The sequence below is a fragment of the Chelmon rostratus genome, chromosome 22 (assembly GCF_017976325.1).
Source record: "Chelmon rostratus isolate fCheRos1 chromosome 22, fCheRos1.pri, whole genome shotgun sequence".
Lineage (NCBI taxonomy): Eukaryota > Metazoa > Chordata > Actinopteri > Chaetodontiformes > Chaetodontidae > Chelmon > Chelmon rostratus.
Window position 1 is genome coordinate 7,621,281 of NC_055679.1, and position 19,944 is coordinate 7,641,224.

The 19,944-nt window shown below is 43.2% G+C and overlaps 3 protein-coding genes across 3 annotated transcripts; 2 read left to right on the plus strand and 1 right to left on the minus strand.

The window, feature by feature from the left end:
- Nucleotides 1–237: 237 nt before the first annotated feature.
- zbed4 (zinc finger, BED-type containing 4) lies at nt 238–8,132 on the plus strand. Its single transcript, XM_041964470.1, has 2 exons — nt 238–363; nt 3,342–8,132. The coding sequence occupies exon 2, from the start codon at nt 3,535–3,537 to the stop codon at nt 7,309–7,311; it is 3,777 nt and encodes a 1,258-aa protein (XP_041820404.1). The 5' UTR covers nt 238–363; nt 3,342–3,534; the 3' UTR covers nt 7,312–8,132.
- Nucleotides 8,133–8,267: 135 nt separating this feature from the next.
- Nucleotides 8,268–11,924, minus strand: alg12 (ALG12 alpha-1,6-mannosyltransferase). The gene is made up of 9 exons (XM_041964213.1): nt 11,766–11,924; nt 11,024–11,156; nt 10,738–10,911; nt 10,434–10,628; nt 10,235–10,338; nt 9,899–10,122; nt 9,429–9,598; nt 9,042–9,117; nt 8,268–8,946 (listed from the first exon to the last, which is right to left on the minus strand). Exons 1-9 carry the CDS (start codon nt 11,922–11,924, stop codon nt 8,700–8,702), a joined length of 1,482 nt encoding a protein of 493 aa, XP_041820147.1. The 3' UTR covers nt 8,268–8,699.
- A 324-nt stretch (nt 11,925–12,248) lies between these two features.
- Nucleotides 12,249–16,491, plus strand: creld2 (cysteine-rich with EGF-like domains 2). Its single transcript, XM_041964133.1, has 10 exons — nt 12,249–12,596; nt 12,784–12,866; nt 13,234–13,344; nt 13,574–13,665; nt 13,803–13,979; nt 14,100–14,198; nt 14,458–14,541; nt 14,647–14,742; nt 15,020–15,160; nt 16,141–16,491. The coding sequence occupies exons 1-10, from the start codon at nt 12,453–12,455 to the stop codon at nt 16,197–16,199; spliced, it is 1,086 nt and encodes a 361-aa protein (XP_041820067.1). The 5' UTR covers nt 12,249–12,452; the 3' UTR covers nt 16,200–16,491.
- Nucleotides 16,492–19,944: the final 3,453 nt, after the last annotated feature.

Sequence of the window (19,944 nt, forward strand, 5' to 3'; positions counted from 1 at the left end):
CGTTACTGTTAATATAACATGTTCTTCCTTGTAATATATAAAGCAACATATCTCAAAAGGCCACTCAACTGTCATTCTAATAGTTAGTCGCGCTTAACTGTTCTGAACAAGTGAAAAATCAAGGTAAAGCAGTGTTATGTGACATATACCCCCATCGCCATACTGAAGACCCTGCGCCCGGTGACATCATTAAAACATGTTCCTTCCGTCCGACGCTGTGTGGAGCTGCTTCGGCCGAACGCGAACTGCTAGCAAGCCAGGAGACAAAAGCAACAAAGTGAATCCCCCCTCCGGATCAATCAAATGTGTCATTTTTAACTGTTTAGGAGCCGAAACCCACTGATCACAACGCCGTACTTCACAGTAAGTATCCTGAGCACATGTACGCGTCTGAAGAGGGTTTAATGTGGTTAGGACGTCGTGGTGACTGCTGGTCTGATTCGGATCCCGTGTGGTTCGTGTGTTGCCACGGCTGGGTTCTGCCTCGCCAGGTTAGCTAGTAAGTCCTGTGTGTGGCCTAGCTGGCAGCTAACCAGCTAACAGTCGTGGTGTGGTCCGAAATTTACTTAACGCATTTCCCAGGCCAGTGCGACCTTAATGGGGTAGTTGTAGAAGTTACATTGTCTGCAATATTTGTGCTACAACCCCATGTGACGGAAGTGTTGTACCTGTGTGTTGTTTTTGTGTGTTCATTAGCCTTGCGGCTAACCCAGTTAGCACCAGGATAGCCACCGTGGTGTTTACTGATGATGTAGCGTAACTGCCAAGAATATTTCTTTCTAACGTTGAATATTTATTGGTATGTGGATCGCACGGGTTTCGGGATTTGTGGTAGCTGTTGTTCAGCGAGGATGAGCCGAAAGCCGGTGTAAATAACCTTTTACAAATTGGCGTGTTATGTGAAGATGAAAGCTAGTCAGCGTTGGCAATTTTCTACTGTCCTCTCACATCTTCCTGACTAGCACTTAAGCCAAACCCGGAAAAACTGTTTGACACTGCTCTCCTAGGAAATGGCTCAGCCTGTTGTTTTTTTTGTTTGTTTTTTTGGATGCCTGCTTAAATCAAACCATGCATTAATCTTCAGTGATACAGTTGGTTAAGCCGGTAACATTCATGCGGTTAGATTAAAATGAATGATCGACTCGTTTTTGAACGTTTATTAGAAACTGCTACCAGCTCGGCTACGTTTGGACACTTCTGTATTTAAGCGAATATTGTCAGAGCTTGAGGTTATGTGTCTTACATGTACACGGACTCTATCCGTGTTAACCCTCTTCAAGGTCTCATCTGGATTGTTTGCTCAAGTATTATAAAGATAAGATAAAAATACATTTTATTGTCAAGGAGTGTTGTCTCCATATTCTTCCCTGTTTGTTTTATGATGTATGTGCAACATTCCTGTTTTTTTTTTTTGTTTGTTTGTTTGTTTTTCTAGTATGTGTCCATAGTCACATAGTATTTAGTAACATAAGGAAAAAAATGGTACTTAGCACCCAGGGCAAAGCGAGGCAGGAGCTGTTCTTCACAGACCACATTTGACCTGACCCCTCAGCTGGGGGTTTTGAGAGGTTTAACAAAATGCACACTATATTCACCCATTTAACAGTTTATTATGTATTAGTCCAGTGCAACAACCCTGCTCTAAACACTAATTGCACAAAGATAATATAAAGTTCAGTTTTTTGTTAAAATTGTTTTTAAAAAAAGCTGTTTATTCAACTCAGCGGTCAGTTTGAGGGCTGGAGATCGTGTTACTGTTTAACTATTGCGTTATATTGAAATATAATTACATTGCAAATATTTTGTTGGATTAAATCTTTGAAGCACTTTTTTAAAACAGTTTTCTCAAAAACCGAATTAAGCTTCATTAAGGCAGTGTGCGTTGCCGGGCTCTTGTAGCTGAATGTACTGTATATTTTCACCATGTGTATTGATCAGTGTCACACTCATACATATAGACCTATCTGCATCATGACAATTTATGAGAGACTGCTGCTAGTTAGACTGCATTTGGGTGACACTTGTTTACTTAGGCAAATATTGTCAGAGCTTAACGTTTTGTGTCTTGCATGCACACATACTGTATCTGTTAATCCTCTTCTAGGTCTCGTCTGTATTGTTTGCTCATGTACTGTAAAGATAAAACTACAAGAGTTGAGTGTTGTCCTAGTATTTTACCATACCTATTTCATGTTGGATGTGCAACATGTTTTTTTTTTCCCTTTCTTTTGTATTGGTCAATAGTCACATACTATTTAATGACATGACATGTGTATTGATAAATGACATACTCATACATGTAGACCTGCCTTTATTATGACTGGATTATTTTGTCTCTGTGGTGCTGATAATGCATTGTTGTAGCAAAAATGGCTGACTGGGTCGACTGTTGGCTGTACACACATGAGTCACTTTTGGTTCATTTTCAACCAGAAACTACCCCTGAGCTGATCTGTGAAAAGAAATGTTTTAATCAGTGCTTACAGCTGCTGAAGTGTTGCACTATAATGAAAACATCTTTATACAAGGATCCACACTCACTATATTAAATATTTAAGCACAGTGTTTGTAGAGTTGTGCACATTTTCAGCAGTGCATTGATCTACTGTAACATGAGGCAGTTATAGGTAATCACATGTGATAAGAAAAAAGTTACTGGTGTTTCAAAGCATACCTTTGTCCCAAAACTGAAAATTCTAAATTGTGAATATTTCTTTGGTAAGCTTTATTATTTCAATAAATAGAAAAAAAATGTTTTAATGCAGACTTAAAAGGTGACAAAAAAGAGTATGTTGGGATGAGAACAGGGCCTAGTAATTCAGAAAAGTCACCGGATTGCGCAACAGATCAGCGGAAGAAGCTTGCAGAGGTGTTCCTGCCCTTGATGGATGATTACCATTTCCCAGGTGGCTGCTTGCATATGTAAACTGTGGGCCATGAATGCAGGTCCTCTAGAGGACCTGAAGGTCCAGCTGAACCTGCACATGTAAATGAGACAGTGTTGCCTCACAGAGAGCAAAATTGAGGGTGTTCAGGCAGTGCCTGTGAAGTTGCAAATCCTAACATTTCCATATTTATTACCGTGAAGTTGCTTTCAAATGAAAATCAAAGTACTGAATGTGCGCATAGTTTTGTATAATTTGATTTTACAACAGGAGTTGTGGCTTTTCAAGTCAACACACTATTGCTGTTGGTTAGTCAGTTTTAGAAAATCCAAATTAAATGAAAATGTCATGTACAAGACTTCTGTGTTATTGCAGAAAACCTGTATTACCTGTTGTTTTGGAGTCTTGTCATTTCTTAAGGATACACTTTGATCTACTTTCTCTCTCCCTCTCTAGGTTGTGTGCACAGAGGTGGAAATACTTTGGTCATAAATGGAGAGGGACAAGCAGGCACCCTGTGTCCCAGACAGCCACACTCTCATTACAACTCCTGCCTGAGAACTACAGTATCGATGACTACACCCGAAAAAACTGATCACATTTGACAACACAGACCTGACTATTCTACAGAAACCCTTGGGCTGCTGCCATGGATGGGGAGGAAGAGGTCTCTCACATGAGTGAGGATATGGTCAGTGAACCTAATGGCTCCACAGAGAGTAAAAAAAGAGAAGCAAAAGGGAGCTGCTTGAAAATTGAGGGCCAGGATGGCTATGTCTTCAAATCCTACAGCATTAACCCTCATGAGACTGCGGATGCAAAGTCACCTGCTTGCTCCTCAATAACACTGGATAAAGACTCTCCCCCTCCTTTTCATTTATCTCAGGATGACAAACAGTTGGAGTCAGACCAAGCAAGTGAGATTGACCCAGCTTCTCCTACCCTTTCAAACAAATGCCTAAACACTAATGCTGAGGGAAATACAGAGAGTGGAAAGTATGAAAATGGTAGTGAAGAAAGTCAACATATCAAAGAGGAGACTGGGGATGCAAATGGAATGGAGGAGGAAACCCAGGATGATGAAAGGCTAGCATTTGGTAGCTCATTTGGCCCCTTTGTAACTAGAGACGGTGATGAGTATAGTAATTTACTTAGTGGATACACTAGCACCCTTTATGATGTTGCCATGGATGCTGTCACTCAGAGCCTTTTGTCATCTATGAGGAGTAATACCAACCCGAGGAAAAAATCTCCTGCATGGAACCATTTCTGCATATCGCCACGAGACAGTACCAAAGCAATCTGTTTATACTGCATGAAAGAGTTCAGTCGGGGTAAGAATGAGAAAGACCTCAGCACAAGTTGTTTAATGAGGCACGTACGAAGGGCTCACCCCACTGTGCTTTTACAAGACGGAGCAGACGCATCCTCACATAATCTGAATAGCTCTCTTGCCTCACCTTTGATACCTCCCTCCCCAAACTCACCAAAAAATGGAGACTTGACAAATAGCATTACTTCTTCTGCCTCAAAGAACACTTCACCGTCCACTTCCTCAGCTGAAAATTCAGATCTGTCATCCAAAGAAGTGTTGCCCAAAGTTGAACCAAAACAAGAACAGCATGCCAACACTGACACTGTTTGCAGCACGCTCTCCTCACATTCCAATGAAAGCAACCTTGAAGATATGTTAGATGGAGGGGCCGAGCGCCTTCCTGGGACCCCTAAAAGCTCGAGTTCCCGTCGGAGATCAGCTGTATGGAAACACTTCTACCTGTCGCCTGCTGACAATTCCAAAGCAGTATGTATCCATTGCATGAATGAATTCAGTCGGGGTAAAAATGGGAAAGATCTAGGGACAAGTTGTCTTATTCGTCATATGTGGAGGGCCCACAAAGAGGTTGTCATTGAGGAGAATGGACAGGGCAATCACATTCCCCCACCCTACACAAACCCGCCCTCCCTTTTGTCCCGCACACAACTGCAGGATCCACTGGAATTAAAAAAAGAATCACCCCTTCCTCCATCCTCACCAGAAACCATATCAGATGAATTACCCCAAAGCATGGAGGAAAGCATGGATATTAAAGAGGAATCTGATGAGGTGATGCATCTCTCAGCGCAGGAATCCTCTCTCAATCTCTCCTTCAAAACTCAGGGGGAGGATACACCCTTAACTTCCTCACCATGTGACCTCTCTGAGGGCCCCAGCCTCAATCAGGAACATTCAGTTTTCCAGCAAAACAAGAAGATCATGAAACGGGTGAAATCTGAAGTCTGGCACCACTTCATAGTGTCACCAGTTGACCAGTTAAAAGCACTGTGCCGTTACTGTCCATGTGTCATCAGTCGGGGGAAACGGGGCGACTTTGGTACAAGCTGTCTGATGAGGCATCTCATGAGACGCCACCCAGACGTCCTCAAAAACCAAAAAAGCACAGATGAGAAGGAATCCTCCCCTCATCCTTACATCAATCTCACCGCAACAGATGCAGTTTCAACCAAAGAAACTGAGAGCCCTGTCCGTGAGAAAAAGCCACAAACCCTGCCTGTTTTCAGCAAAAAGACGTCAAAACTGTGGAACCATTTCTCCATTTCACCTGCTGACCCCACAAAGGTGGTTTGTTTGCACTGTAGCCGCACAATTAGCAGAGGCAAAAAGACTACAAACCTTGGCACAAGCTGCCTCTTCAGGCACATGCAGAGGTTTCATGGACATGTTCTTGAAAGTAACAATACTATCTCAGGTGATGTGCCGTCTGCTGAAATTCATGTTAAACAAGAGCTCATGGACACTTCTGTTTATGAAACGGAACAGAACCGTGAGAAGTTTGATGAACACCACCCGGTTGCCAAAAAAATCACCAAACTCATCGCAGAAATGCTCGCACTGGATCTTCAGCCATCAGCTATGGTGGAGAATGCTGGACTGAACAGACTACTAGAGTACCTCCAGCCTCAGTATTCTCTACCACCTTCTTCTTACTTTACCAGCACTGCCATACCAGATATGTACGAAAGGGTGAAGGATGTTGTGCTGACCCACCTGAAAGAGGCTGAAGGTGGTGTTGTCCACTTCACAACAAGCATTTGGGTGAGTAGCCAGACAAGGGAGTACCTGACCCTTAGTGCCCACTGGGCGACATACGAGTCAAGTGTCAGACCCCAGGGTCAGGACTTTCACTGCTCCGCTCTCCTAAGTGTCTCACAAATAGACTGTGATCACGATATGCATGACATCCCAAAGCAGCTTGAATATCTGTGGGATTCTTGGATCACCTCGTCAGGGCTGAAAAAGGGGTTCACTGTAACTGATAACAACACCATCAGAAACACCTTGGAGGACCATGGCCATGTCACCATGCAGTGTTTTGGACACACTATAGACCTCATTGTTAGCGAAGCCATAAAGAGCCAGAGAATGGTTCAGAACCTTCTGAGTATTGCACGAAAGATCTGTGAACGTGTGCATCGCTCAGCAAAGGCCAAGGAGAAGCTGGCTGAGCTCCAGAGGGCCCACCAGCTGCCAGAGAACCAGCTGATTCAGGATGTTCCTTCCAAATGGAGGACCTCCTTTTTCATGCTCGAGCGGCTGGTAGAACAGAAGAAAGCCATCGATGAGATGTCGATTGAGTGCAATTTCAGGGAAATGATCAGCTGCGACCAGTGGGAGGTGATGTTGTCGGTCTGCAATGCACTGAAACCTTTCGAAGTCGCCTACAGGGAGATGAGCAACCGCACTGCCACTCTGGGACAAGTCATACCACTCATTCACATTCTCAACAGAAAGATAGACCTGCTGTTCGATGAAACTGTGGGCATAGACAACATGCTCAAGTCTCTAAAGGAAGCCATGGTGAGCAGAATGTCCGCAACTCTGCACGACCCAAGGTACACCTGGGCGACCATGCTGGACCCACGATACAAGACTTCATTGTTCACGGAGGAAGAAGCAGAGCAATGTAAACAAGATCTAATCCGGGAGCTTGACTTGTCCTCTTCTACCTCAGTGGCAGTTAAGCCTCCGCTGCCCAATGGCTGCAGCGAGGCCCCCGTTTCATCCAACACCTCCAACTCCAACAAGGACAATCTCTGGTCCTTAATGGCTGACATCCGACAAAAAATAAAACACGAGGAGAAGCCAAAGTCCTCAGAGCTGGCAGTGCTGGAGTACCTTGAGGAGGACATACTTGATCAAAGCTGTGATCCCCTCGATTATTGGAACCTGAAAAAATTCCTGTGGCCCAATCTTGCCAAAGTAGCTGCCCGTTATGTGGGCTGCCCTCCCAGCATCGTCCCAGCAGAGACACTGTTCAGCACAGCTAGTGTCAACTGTACCCTTAATCAGCCCAGACCTTTACTGGAAAACATGGAGGGTCTGCTGTTCCTCAAGGTCAACCTCCCTTTGATTTATTTTCAGTACTGATTATTGTCGATCATTAACTTGAAAACCCTTTATTAAGGACCAAGTTGAATAGCTGTGAAATGGGGATTTTCTGTTGGGCAAAATGTAAAATATCGATTTATATACTGATTGATTCTCAATGCAAAGGCCAGATTTGGAGGTTTTATTGTATTCTGTGTACTACTGTTAAACACTTTGGAGCTGTTGTGATGAAAAGTCTCAGTCAGAAGTGTATCAGGGAGGGAGGGTTTTTCTAGCTGTAGGGGTTGGTGATAATGTGTTTGCTTGTAAATCGATGTTTTTGTTTTCCGTGTCTACTCTCTCCTTGTGCCTTATCCAAAACTACTTCAGGTCAAAATGCTGTAAATATTTTGTTAAATTGCGCAGATCACATCAGGATGCTTTCCGATTATGTATTAAAGATAGATGCAGAGTTGTTTTCTGAATGAAAACATGGCCCAAAAATAAATGCTGTGACTGAAAGATGTTTTAAGTTAATGTTATTTAATTTTCATTGTGAATTTGTGGCTCATGGTACTGTCATTTAGAAATAGACTTTTTTTTTTTTTTTACTTGCTGAAATGTTTTTAATAAGATCATGTATAATATTGCTGTATTTTCAGAATAAGCAGTTTGTTTGGAATATACAATTTGTCTCTTAAGCACAATTTAAGTTTATGTCCAGGGGATTAAATTATGGTTTTATTATTGAGTAAAACAATGTACTGTACATTTTTATATTAAATAACTTCTGAACCTAATTTGATAAATGTTTTAGCATTGAGACTGGAATCATGCAAATTTTGTGGTCATTTGTAAATAAAGGTTTTCCTTATGCAATATTGAAGAGGGTTATTTTTTGGGGGGGGCTGGGTGCTATCAATTAGTCAGTGTTTCAGTGATCAGACCATGGAGTTTACGGAGTTATTAGTCATGTGCAGGCTTGAAACATTAAAAGTCCAGTTTAGGAATGTTGTTGCTTCCACTCAGTTTCAGCTTTATTCATCTAGAAAATCAATCCACAGAACATAAAAATGCAGAGGTGCAGAATACAAAGCATTCTGTGGAAGAGAAAAACCGTCTCCTGGGCTGCCAGAAGACATTTCATTTTTCCTCACTCTTCATGGTAAACACAATGCATTACACATTAGCATGAGAATGCTGAACCATTTGAACTGGTATCATGTTTTAAACAGATGTATGACAGGTCAATGCAACATTTTTATGTGGTAGCACATGTCAGCAGTTGAATTGTGGTCAAATGTGACAGATGACAAGACATGTTATTCTTTTCACACCTGGAAAAATGCTTGTTACATTCCAATCTAACCTTTGAGAACACTTGTTTTGGTCACCCTTGGTCTTTTTTTGGTCACGCAGGTAACATGACCTATTCCAACACATCATTCCTATATTATAGTTTGTTGTCTGGTTGCTGTCTTTCTCTCCATCAGCACAGTTTTTCTCTCTAGTCGCACACTGACAGGAGGGAAGTGAGACATGTTGAAGGAAATATTGTTGTAACCTTCTATGAAGGCTAGAGGCTGATGAGTGTCCTGGAGAAGCTGTATCTTGGTGACATTTGCCTCCATCAGTAGGTGTGAATACATTTTGATATCAGGACTCGTGAGGCTCAGGTCCTCACGTTTGTCATATCTGTTAAAAAATGTAAGTGATAGCATTACAAAAATGACAATATTGGGTACATTGTTTTTGATGATTTAGTTCAAAACAATATGAAATGCACAAACCTCCAGTTTCTGTTCTCCTCCAAGAATCGAGAAACTCCGGTTTCAGCAGCGTAGGTGTCAATATGAACAAAGACATCTGAGAGGACAAAGGTATGCATCACAATGTGAGACGAGTGTCCTCAGAACAAACCTTTTATGCATGTTTTCAATGACTGATTATATTAGGTCACAGTGTTTTGTATGATTCCTGAAAAAGTAAAGATGATTTTTACAATTAATATAATCATACTAATATGGTTTGTGTACACGTGCAAATACAATTTTGATTAGTACCCCCAAATTTGCATACTACAAGCACATCTGATGACGTTTTTCCACATTTTCAATTATTAAATCTATTTCTCAATTCTTGTATAAGAAACAAAATGTGTTGAAATTGATTCCAACCTGCTGTGACTGGCAACAGCCTGTGTAGTTCCTGCAGCCCTCTGCCCCCTGGGTAGTTGTGGTGGGAAACGTAGAGACAAATACTAGAGTACGCTGCATTGGTCAACAGCTGGCCAACCACGACCACAGAGCCCAGTTTATACATCCAGGATTTCTGGTAGTTGCACAAACTAAAAGCACAAAGGAAAAACAAAGGGAGCAATAGCTTCTGCAGTGTCTCACACAAAAGAGCAGCTGAGCTTACATGCTTATGATGGCACTGATGTCAACATCTGGAAAATAGCTGCATTGCATCTATTTTAAGAGCAAGAAATCAGTATCCACCAGCCAAGTCCAATACACAGTATGTTGCTGCTGAATGAATGTCCAAACTGCCACTTTAGCAGGTCATCATGTCTGTACTCCATATGTCGTTCTTGGCTTATATAGCAATGAGAGTGTCTGGTTTGGGGTTACATGTTTCGACTTACATGAAAGAACAGCCTCGGGCAGCCACCAAGCTGAGCACAGGGAACGTGTAAATGATGAAGCGCATCTCCTTGTGGGGCAGCAACGAGTAGATAAGGATGAAGCCCACGGTGGGCAGCAGCAGCATCCTCGTCCGCTTGTCAAGGAGGCCGAGCGGGATGAAGAGCAGCGTGCAGCCGAGGGCACGGGGCACAGCCGAGTAAAAGTACCACAGAAAGGGAGAGGTTTACTGGGGAGATGAGAGTCAAGGAGAACTTGGAGGATTCTGGGGGGATGATAAGTGACAAGTGACAGCTAAACATAAGTGGCTATGTGTATTCAAGTAAACGAAAGGATATTCCCCAGTTGGAACTTTTGTTGAGAATAGTGTTGTACCACAAAACCTGACCTTCAGGCCACAACAGCTTCCTCCAAAAGACTGTGTCGATGGCCACCGTCAGAGCTGTACAAGAGGACGGAAATTAAACCTTGTTTGGACAATTAATTTTTTTTTTTTTTGAGTCTGCACAATTCAAACAGTGCGCATTCACTACTCACCCAATGAAAAGATCCCAGCAGGAACTGCATAGTAAAGCAGCTGCAGCAGTCCCAGCCTCCTGCTCAACAGCGACATCAGTAACATGAGACCCAAGAAGATGCAGAGCTCCGACCGGAACACAATGATGACTAAAGCAGAGAGGCCAATGAAGCGCCCGTGTTTCTGAGCCATCCAAGACGTGAATGCTACCAGAACTGGGGAGAAAAATGTGCTGCCATCATGTCACTGGTACATTCACTTGTGTGATGAATGAAAGCATAGTTGAGTCTCTGGATTATGATGATTGCTACCAATGTATCTTACCTATTGGAAGTGCAAGTACATTAGGGAGCGTCCTCGTGCTGTAGAACATTAGATGAAACTGAGAGGCACACGTCAGACAGAAGAGACCCGCAACTGTGGAGCCGAACTGCCTCCTCACCTCCCTCTGCATGTGCCACAGTGCACCGATAACACACACTCCGAGGGAAGCTCGGACTGCCCAGAACACATCAAGATTTGTTTAAAATGCTTAAAAACAAAGAGGCAACACTGTTTTTACACAACAGTGGATTGGAAAGTACCAAGTAGTGAGATACTAGTGCTTTACCTGTCAGCTGCGCGTAGAATTTTGGTGCATCCAGCAGAGAGGACAGCAACACAACAGGGGAGCAGAGCATGGAGAGAAACAGGGGGCCAAGGAAAGTCCGTGGCACCACACCAGGGAACTCATGATGGTCATACTGCAAGACATGACAGGTTGTGTTATCAACAACTCCAATACAGCCACAGCTTGATAAAGAAAATGCATTTTGGTTGCAAACTCCATCTTCTGATGATGATGATCATCATCATCAAAAGCTCCAAAACAGCTACTAAATTAATGAAATATGTATACAGAATGACAAAATAGTGCATACTGCATGTATGATTATATGTCTTACTATTAATGGTTCTGTAAAACCACTGAAGTGTACGATTTGGGCAATACAAATAATAGTAATACTATTCTTTTGTTTCTAATAGTAAATGTACCTAGTTTAGATAATGCAGTAATGACAAAGCATACTTCTTGAAAGCAACCAAGTTAAACAGGAATAATTCTGCATTAATTTCCCATGCTTCTAAAAACATTACAAGTTTCAACTCAATTTCACATTCAAACGCTTTCTTCTTTCGACAAATGATAAGCTGCTAACCTCTGAAGCTCTGAAATACATACTAACTGCGTTGAACTAAGTGTTGTCTTTAGGGTTTGTGTAACGTGTTCACAAATGTTCGATTGGAAAAATGCTAATTATTTCATTTACTTGTGCTGTTAGCTTGTTAGCACATCTATGACACCTGCTTACCTTGTCAAAGTTAAGTCTGTGATACAGAATGTCGTGCGTCGCTTGTAAATTAAAGCTCTCCTCAACTTTAGTGAACGGACAAATTAATAAATGCAGGAGAGCAACAGCTATTAGCAAAAACAGCAGTGGCAGCCCCAAAACATTCTTCTTTTCAGCCATGACAGCTGAAAGATTGTTATCACTTCCGGTCAAGACAGGAAGCGAACGAGACAGGATGTTTTCATATCGCTAAAAATTAACATTCGTTTTTCTTGTAGCGGGATTAAGATTTTGTTTAGAACTTGTATCAAATGCGTCGCCCCAAAAGGAAAAAACAAGGTATTTTAAATACTACTACTAGAAATCCTGAATTTTCCACGTGGGGAAGGACCTTTTTGTCCCGCGCGTGGCGGCTTGTGATTGGTTTTACACTTGAGTGACAAGCAATCCGAACAAATAAGCGCAAGCCACAATTCGATCCAAGAGGCTGACGCGGAAATCTAAAACTGTATCGTTTTTTTCTCTACCCGGCATGTAAATATTACTATGTTGCGCTTTGCATAGATAACGCTAACTTAGATTTAATGTTCAGAACAGCTCATTTAGATGTGGCCGAACCGTGCAGCACTTTAATATTAGCTGAAAGCTTGCTTTCGAGTGGCTAAAGCGTGTGTCCTGGTATGAAACTGTCTGGATTGATCGGCTGAGATGCTGTCCACCGGTCCAGACCTGCGGCTACTGCTGCTATTGTCTTGTGTAACTCTTGTTTTACTTTTTCAAGTCACCAACGCCAAAAGGGATTTAAAAAGCGCCTGTTCTACTTGTCAGCAAATAACTGATAACTTCAACAAGGTAAAAGGACATTTCTAGACCTCTCCTTTGTGATTGTTTTTTATTTTATTGATATCTTGCTATCATGTATTTGCAAGTGTTTCCTGCTATTTTAAATGCCACCAAAATGTCTTTAGCTTCCATCAGACCCTTGCCTGCTTCTTTCTGCATAAACAGTGACCGAATTGTGTTTTGTGTTTTTTTTCAGGGCTTTGACAGAACAGTGAAGCAGAACTTTGGCGGAGGCAACACAGCCTGGGAGGAGAGAAAACTGTCTAAGTATGAGACAAGGTGAGACGGTGCAGCCTGTCCTGACCAAGCTACAGGTCACCCTGACACAGGAGCCGGCCATCAGAGCTGTGTTTGCTTTGCACCAGAGCTACAGGCTGTTAAAAGCGTGTTACAGATGATTTAGATAAGCAGAATGCATTTGAATCTATAGTTGACTGTGTGCCCAAAACTGCAGCATTTTGCATGCGTAGGATGTAAATTTCCCGCAACTGTTTGTTTTCCGGCATTTACTCAAACACTTGCCATCTTGAACTAACTTCCCTGCAACACTTCCTTTTTTGTCATGCAGTTTGCGTGAGGACATACGCTCATTTCTACCTCCACCCCTTTAAAACTTCAGTCCATGCATCTCGTTTTTCCTTTACAGCGAGATCCGTCTGATGGAGATCGTGGAGGGGCTGTGTGACAGCAGCAGCTTTGAGTGCAACCGCATGGTAGAGGAGCACGAGGAGCATTTTGAAACTTGGTGGTTCAAGAGGTGGGTGTTGGCTAATGCAAATATTGTCAAAGTTGGTTGGATTTCACCTGTGGATTTAACAACACTAGGCTGTAACACAACTGGTGTAAAAGACGGGCAAACTGCATGATTGGGCACACTGACGGAGGAGGTGTCACCTGCAGTGATGTTTGCATATTAGAAGATAGTTTCAGTTTGTAAAATGTGGTAAACCTCATCTTTTCCTGTTTTGTTTCCTGTTGCAATGCAGGAAAACAAAACATCCTGATCTGCACAAATGGTTCTGCATTGAAACAATCAAAGTGTGCTGTCCAAAGGGAACATTTGGAAAGGATTGCAATGGTAAGAAAATAAACCACAGGACAGCACATTGGCTCTGTTTCTGCTATACTGTAGCTTAAAAAAAAAACAGAACCTGTGGCAGTGGCACTGACGTCAAGTATTATTAACAGTAATATTTCTGATTGTCTTCTTTGAAGCCTGTGTTGGGGGCTCTGACAGACCTTGTCATGGAAACGGAATGTGCGATGGCGACGGGACTCGCGGAGGGAACGGAAAGTGCAGCTGTAACCACGCTTATAAGGGGGAGTTCTGCCTAGACTGCACTGACGGCTACTTTAGCGAAGTGAGGAACGACACCTTCTCCCTGTGCACAGGTACGCCTCAACACACACAGACTGAACAAGCAGCGGCTGTTGCATCACTTACTATCATACTCACACGAGGACAGCAGCGACTAGATAACTATTGAATTCAACCTTCACCTCTTCCAACAGAATGCCACTCGTCCTGCAAAACCTGTGATGGAGCAACCAATCAGGACTGTGATGAGTGCAAAGAAGGATGGGAGGAGGATGACCAGGAGGCCTGTGTTGGTAAGAAGACCACTTAAAAGTCTCCATGTAGATTATGTGAACTTTCAAAAACCTAAAAATCAAACTGTCAATGAATTTAAGTAACACTAACTTCATGTTGTTTTGAGAAGCGTGCAGCAAATGCACAAAGCAAACTAATGAGAACTGATGTTTAAGCTGAAATAAACATTTCTGGAAGTGATAATAGATAATAGATCACCAGACAGCCACATTGGCATTTGTATGACAGAGCATACTGATACTGACTCATGTGTTACAGATGTAAATGAGTGCTCCAAAGACTCTTCTCCATGTAAAGAAGATCAATACTGCCTTAACACGGACGGCTCCTACTCCTGCAACGGTAATTGCTCTCCCTGGTTTGCACAACATTTTGATCTGTAAGAAGTGGACACAACAGTAGCTCCTGTCTAGTTAAAAGAATGCTAGTGTGATGTGTATTTCACAGCCTGTGACAGCGTGTGCTCCGGCTGCACTGGAGCCGGTGCCGACAAGTGCCAGGCTTGTGCCAGCGGGTACCAGGACGCAGAGGGCACCTGCACAGGTTTGATTTATTTACTATGTGGGTAAAAGGTTTCACTCCATTATGCTGTATATGAATTGTGGAAGAATTGTGAGCTAAAGGTCAGTATTTCAAAAACCAGCATACTGTCAATTCCTGTAAAACTTTTTTGTTTTTTTGTGGCTGGAGGACAGAAGATTCTTTCTTGCACTGGTGCACAGAATTCCTTGATCACAATTTAGAAAAATTCGATAGTAATTTAACTTTTGAAGAATGTACAGTCCAAAAGAGTAGCTGAAATCAGTCTTGTGTTTTTCAGATGTCGATGAGTGTTCCCAGGCAGAGGCCGTATGCACTGAGGAGCACCAGGAGTGCATCAACACTAAAGGAAGCTATGAGTGTATCTGCTCGAGTGGCTATGAGGAGCAAGACGGCAAGTGTGTCCAAATGCTGCAGCCAGGTGAGGATCAGTGCTGGTTCAAAGACTGGTTTCATATGATTTGTGCTCTACATACTCTAAATACAGGTTTCCGTTTATAGTGCGAGTAATATTGACTAATCACGTTTGAGTGGGCTTTGGCTGCATGCAGGTAAATCGTCTGTGTTGAGAGCAAAAGAGGCAGAAAGCATTGGCTGAAGTGCAATCTCAGAACCCGTCGGCTATCGCCTGATGACGATTTTGCTTTTTATTATCTTTTCTCTGCATTCGTATGCAGATATCTGTTCATAGAGATTAGGCAAAATGATGTGTTTGCATCTGAAGTTGCTAATCAGAATGTAAACAATGACCAACGCATGAAAGAGGAAGTCTGGGCTCTGAAGACGATGGACTCACATTATTCGTAGAGCTCGTTTGCTAACACAGGTGATCTTTTCAGAGCTATGTTACCTCACAGCAGAATAGTGGCCAAATTTAGTAACGGGGAAAGCAAATGTGCAGCCAACTTCAAATCAGGTGTCAGAGAGGCGTCCGGGCAGGCTGGTTAAGTAACGATGTTCGACAAAAGCCTGAAGCTCTCCAACTCAAATAGATGGACCTGCATGTCCAGATTTGGGATGGGAGGCAGGTGAAAACCCGGGATGCAGGCACAAAGAAAGACCCTTATTATTGTGCCCCATAAACTACTTGAATAAAGATATAGTGATGGGGTTAAATATTCTGGAATATTTTGAAAATTAACTGGTGAAAATGTGTGGGGTTGCCACAGTCATGGAAAACCTGGAAAAGTCATTGCATTTAAAAATCAAATTAATGGAATTAATGGAACTTTATTGGTTGCAATTGGTTGTAAGTGTTCCAGTAATCCTCTAAATGGCCTTTCACATTTTTCAATTAATGGGCAATGCCACAGTTCAGCTGACATCAACTTTTCAATCAATATTAAAAATCAATGTATTAAATTATTATTATTTTGAATTTTCTGCTTCTATTCTCATCAGAAAAAGAGGAGGAGTCAGAAGCATCTGAGACGACCACAAGTCCACACAAAGAGCTTTGATGTAAAAACTGTGGCCGAACTCTGGAAGATCAGTTTGAATTTCTGCACATCTGAAGCCGCTCATTTTAAAATTGTCAACAACATGCACTTAATGTACCAGCTGCCCTTAGGACAACAAAAGCTGCCCCAGCAGTGGATCATGGACTGAAGGACTAAGAAGAGAGATATTGTATGCTCTCAGTATGCTGAACATTGTTGCTTTTCTCTGGTGTGCTCAAGCTACCACTTGATGTCTTTATTTGTTGTATGGTTTTAAAAATCTGGTGTTTCAATAAAGATGAATCATGTTAAATTTAAGATAAGTCCACATTAACAAAGTGTGTATATTTCCTCTCAGAGGTTTTGTGTTTTTGGATTCTTGAGGAGCAAATGTCGTACAGTGGATTAAATCTGAGGTAGGAAGTTAGATCACAGGCTGCGTTCTGTTGCAGTGATCCCTGATGGCCACACGGTGGCAGTCTAATCATATCAAATATGGACTCACTCCTGTGTAAAGCTGAACACCTTACCTAAATTGATCTGGAAAGGACTAGTGTGTCTCACTGTCTGTAACTCATCTCTTGTCCTCATGTCTCATAGCCATTTTGATGTACGACCAGATTTGAGTGTGTTTTACCACAGGAAATCATACTGTATGTTCTATATCTTCAGATCTACATGTTCTATATCCTAAGTCTTTCCACACACAACATTAACCCACAGTTTTCCTATGTGCCCGGACTTCACAAAAGCCCTTCTATCACCGGCATCTTCTTTTGGTCCTTTGAAAGTCGGCAGCACCGTCGCCACTCAGGTGTTAGGATACATTTTGGGAGGACCTTTCTGTGGCCCCGTTCGGATCAAAGCATATTTTTCTAACCCAAGTCTCACCTCGCAATGAGGCTTCCCGGCTTCCTGCGGGATGATGTCAGCTGTTTTGACTCGACGGGCTTGCCAAGGTGGAGGAGCAGCCAGTTGAGACCTGTCTGAGCTGGGGGTGAGGCAGCAGAGATGCAACCATACCACAGATCCCACCCCCCTGCAGCTGCCCCTCCACCTTTCACTGGTGGACGGTAACTGCACTGCATGGAGGGACTCTTGTGCAGATTTATCAGTGTAAAACTGGGAGCAAATAGTAATCTTGACATATTCTTCCCCAACAAATCACATTTGCTCACAACCCCCATGTTTTGTATGAAATCTTTCATACAAAAGTCACTTTTTCATCACATAAACTCTTAGGTAATACTTATCCAGAATGGTAAATATGAAGCCAGCAGGTGCTTAGCCTATCTTAGCTTAGCAGAAAAAACTGGACAAGGCTAGCCTGGCTCTGTCCAAGGCCAACAAATCTGCATGCCAGCACCTCTAAAACTCACTAATGAACAACTCTTGTTTTTGTACAAATTAAACAAATCCAAGATATGCATGTTAATTTGTGAGCTCCGGAGATGCTGGTTAGTTTTCTTTGGAAAGAGCCAGTCTAGCGGTTTCCAGTCATTATGCTACGCTAACTGTCTGCCAGCATTAAGAGATAGACATGAGAGTGGTATCAATCTATATCTCAGCAAAATAGCAAAGTACTCCTTCAAAGCAATAAGGGAAAGAGACAGAACAGTAGTGTAAAGCAGCACAATAAACAAAAAAAGCTCTTAGGTCACCTGTAAAAGTCATGTATGATCAATAGCTAAAGGGAGAAAGTGTTTGTTTTTATGAGCCTGGTTATGATGGATGAGAACCAAGAGAGGGCATTAGCATGAGTCAGCGTTCTAACACATGACTCAATCTACCTACAACTGATGCTCCAACACCCATCGAGGTGAATCTGATCCTCTGTTAGAGCAGCGGCAGCGAGAAGAAACATTAAATATGATGCCTCATCGCTTGGAAACTAGAATCTCCACTTTCGCCACCTCAGCGATGGATGCAATCATGTCGCGGCAGGCTGATGCTGAGCGACCGGGCACCATGAGTAATCGCTTCGCATTCACCTGGCTTTTCCTTCGCTCAAGGGCTTTTCTCATTTGCCGCACACACACACACAACCAAGCGGCGCAGCAGAAGAGATTTGGTGATTCAAGCCGGAGTAAGATAACGTACTCCACCCGTCTTATCAGCCTAATCCACAAAGTGGGGCCGCTGTGGAGTGGTCTGTTTCGTCTGGAGATGCCCAGTTTAGGGACTTTCAGGGAGTTTAGCACCTTTGTGTGTATAATATATGTATTTAGTATATTTCTGCAGCCACAGACATGCTGCCTAGTGCCAGAGGATTTTAAACTTGATTCTGGGCAAACCAAACATTCTAAGCACTTACGAAATGAAGAAAGGTGAGGTGAGAGGTGCTCAGTGAGCGGGCAGGTAGATCCTCAGGATCTTGCTTGAATCCCTCAGCACTCTGAACTTGTGACCTTCCTGGGACAGCTCCTCTAACCGCTGGGCTCGCCTGCAGTTGAAATTAGAGCATTGTTTATTCCACATGCTGGCCTCCCCTTTAGTGCGGTATCGTGAATCCCTGGTCGGATTCCACAAAACGCGCACCGGGGAGCGGATGGCGCTCTTGTGTCTGCACATGCACGCCGTCGCCCGTGCATGTGTTTACGCACACTGGAGCAGCATGTGCACCAGTACTCTGCGGTCGGAGGGGCACCCTGCTCTTTTCTCTTGACTTTGTGGTGGTTTTCTCTGCCAGTAAACCTCAGCTGTGGAGCACATGGTCCAGCTGCAGCGGGGTGACTACGAGGACACTGACAAGGTTACCGAGGAAACCTGCAGAGCAAGAAAATGCATTGACACTGAGCTGATAGCTCTGTCCTTTCAGAAATGCTTTCTAATCTAGCAGGCCGGGACAACCTGCCCTCTACTCCCTGGAATCAAGCTGTGACTCTTATTCTTCTCCTCATCCTCATTCATCAGTGGTTAAATCTCAGTGCTGCTGTTTCCCAAAGCTATCCTTAGACAACAATCCTCTTTGTTCCATTGTAAGGCAGTTGGACAGATAATCACAGTGCTGAGGTACGCTGAGGGAAACTGCCTGCTAAACTAGAAGCCAGATGTGGCACCATGTGCCTTTGTTCGGCTGACAGAGGCCTTACTGCCTCTGATGTCGGGCTGTCCTTAAACTTGCTGCCCTCTCTGATGCGGTTGTGTCCGCCTTCCTTTCGCCCAGCTGGACTCTCAACCGCTAGCGATTAAGCCAGACAAATTGAAACCTCTGCAGAGCAGACCCAAGTGGAGCTCAAATATAGATTTTCAAGGTGCTGTTTGGGAACTGTTCTCTTTCAGGGCTCTGCGATGGAGGTGCAGACTGACACCAGCACTCCTGCTCCACGATGCTTTATAAAACGCAGACTTTGGCGGGCAGTAAAAGCACTAGATGAAGGACAGAGGAGCAGCATGTGTTGCAATAGCTGCCCGCCTGAGGTTAAGGAAGGGAAATTGGAAGTTTGTGTTGTGTGCGAGAGAGATATAACACAGTAACTTGCAGTCTGCGTGACCCCTGAAACACATGAACCCAAATGCTGAATCTCACCACAGAGGCGGCTTCTTTCTTATCTAGCATGTATCTGAGGGTACAGACATTATATTTTATAGCTGACCAAAGGCTGCAGACTACCTGAAGCGCAGGTGTGTGCCCACGAAAGTGTGTGTTCACCTCATTATGTGACACAGTGGCGTACTTCTTAAGGCCTGAATGTCTGTCCAGTCAGTGTATTTGAGCATCAATCTGGGTTGTGTTTCTGGCCAACCAACAAGTGTAAGTGTAATA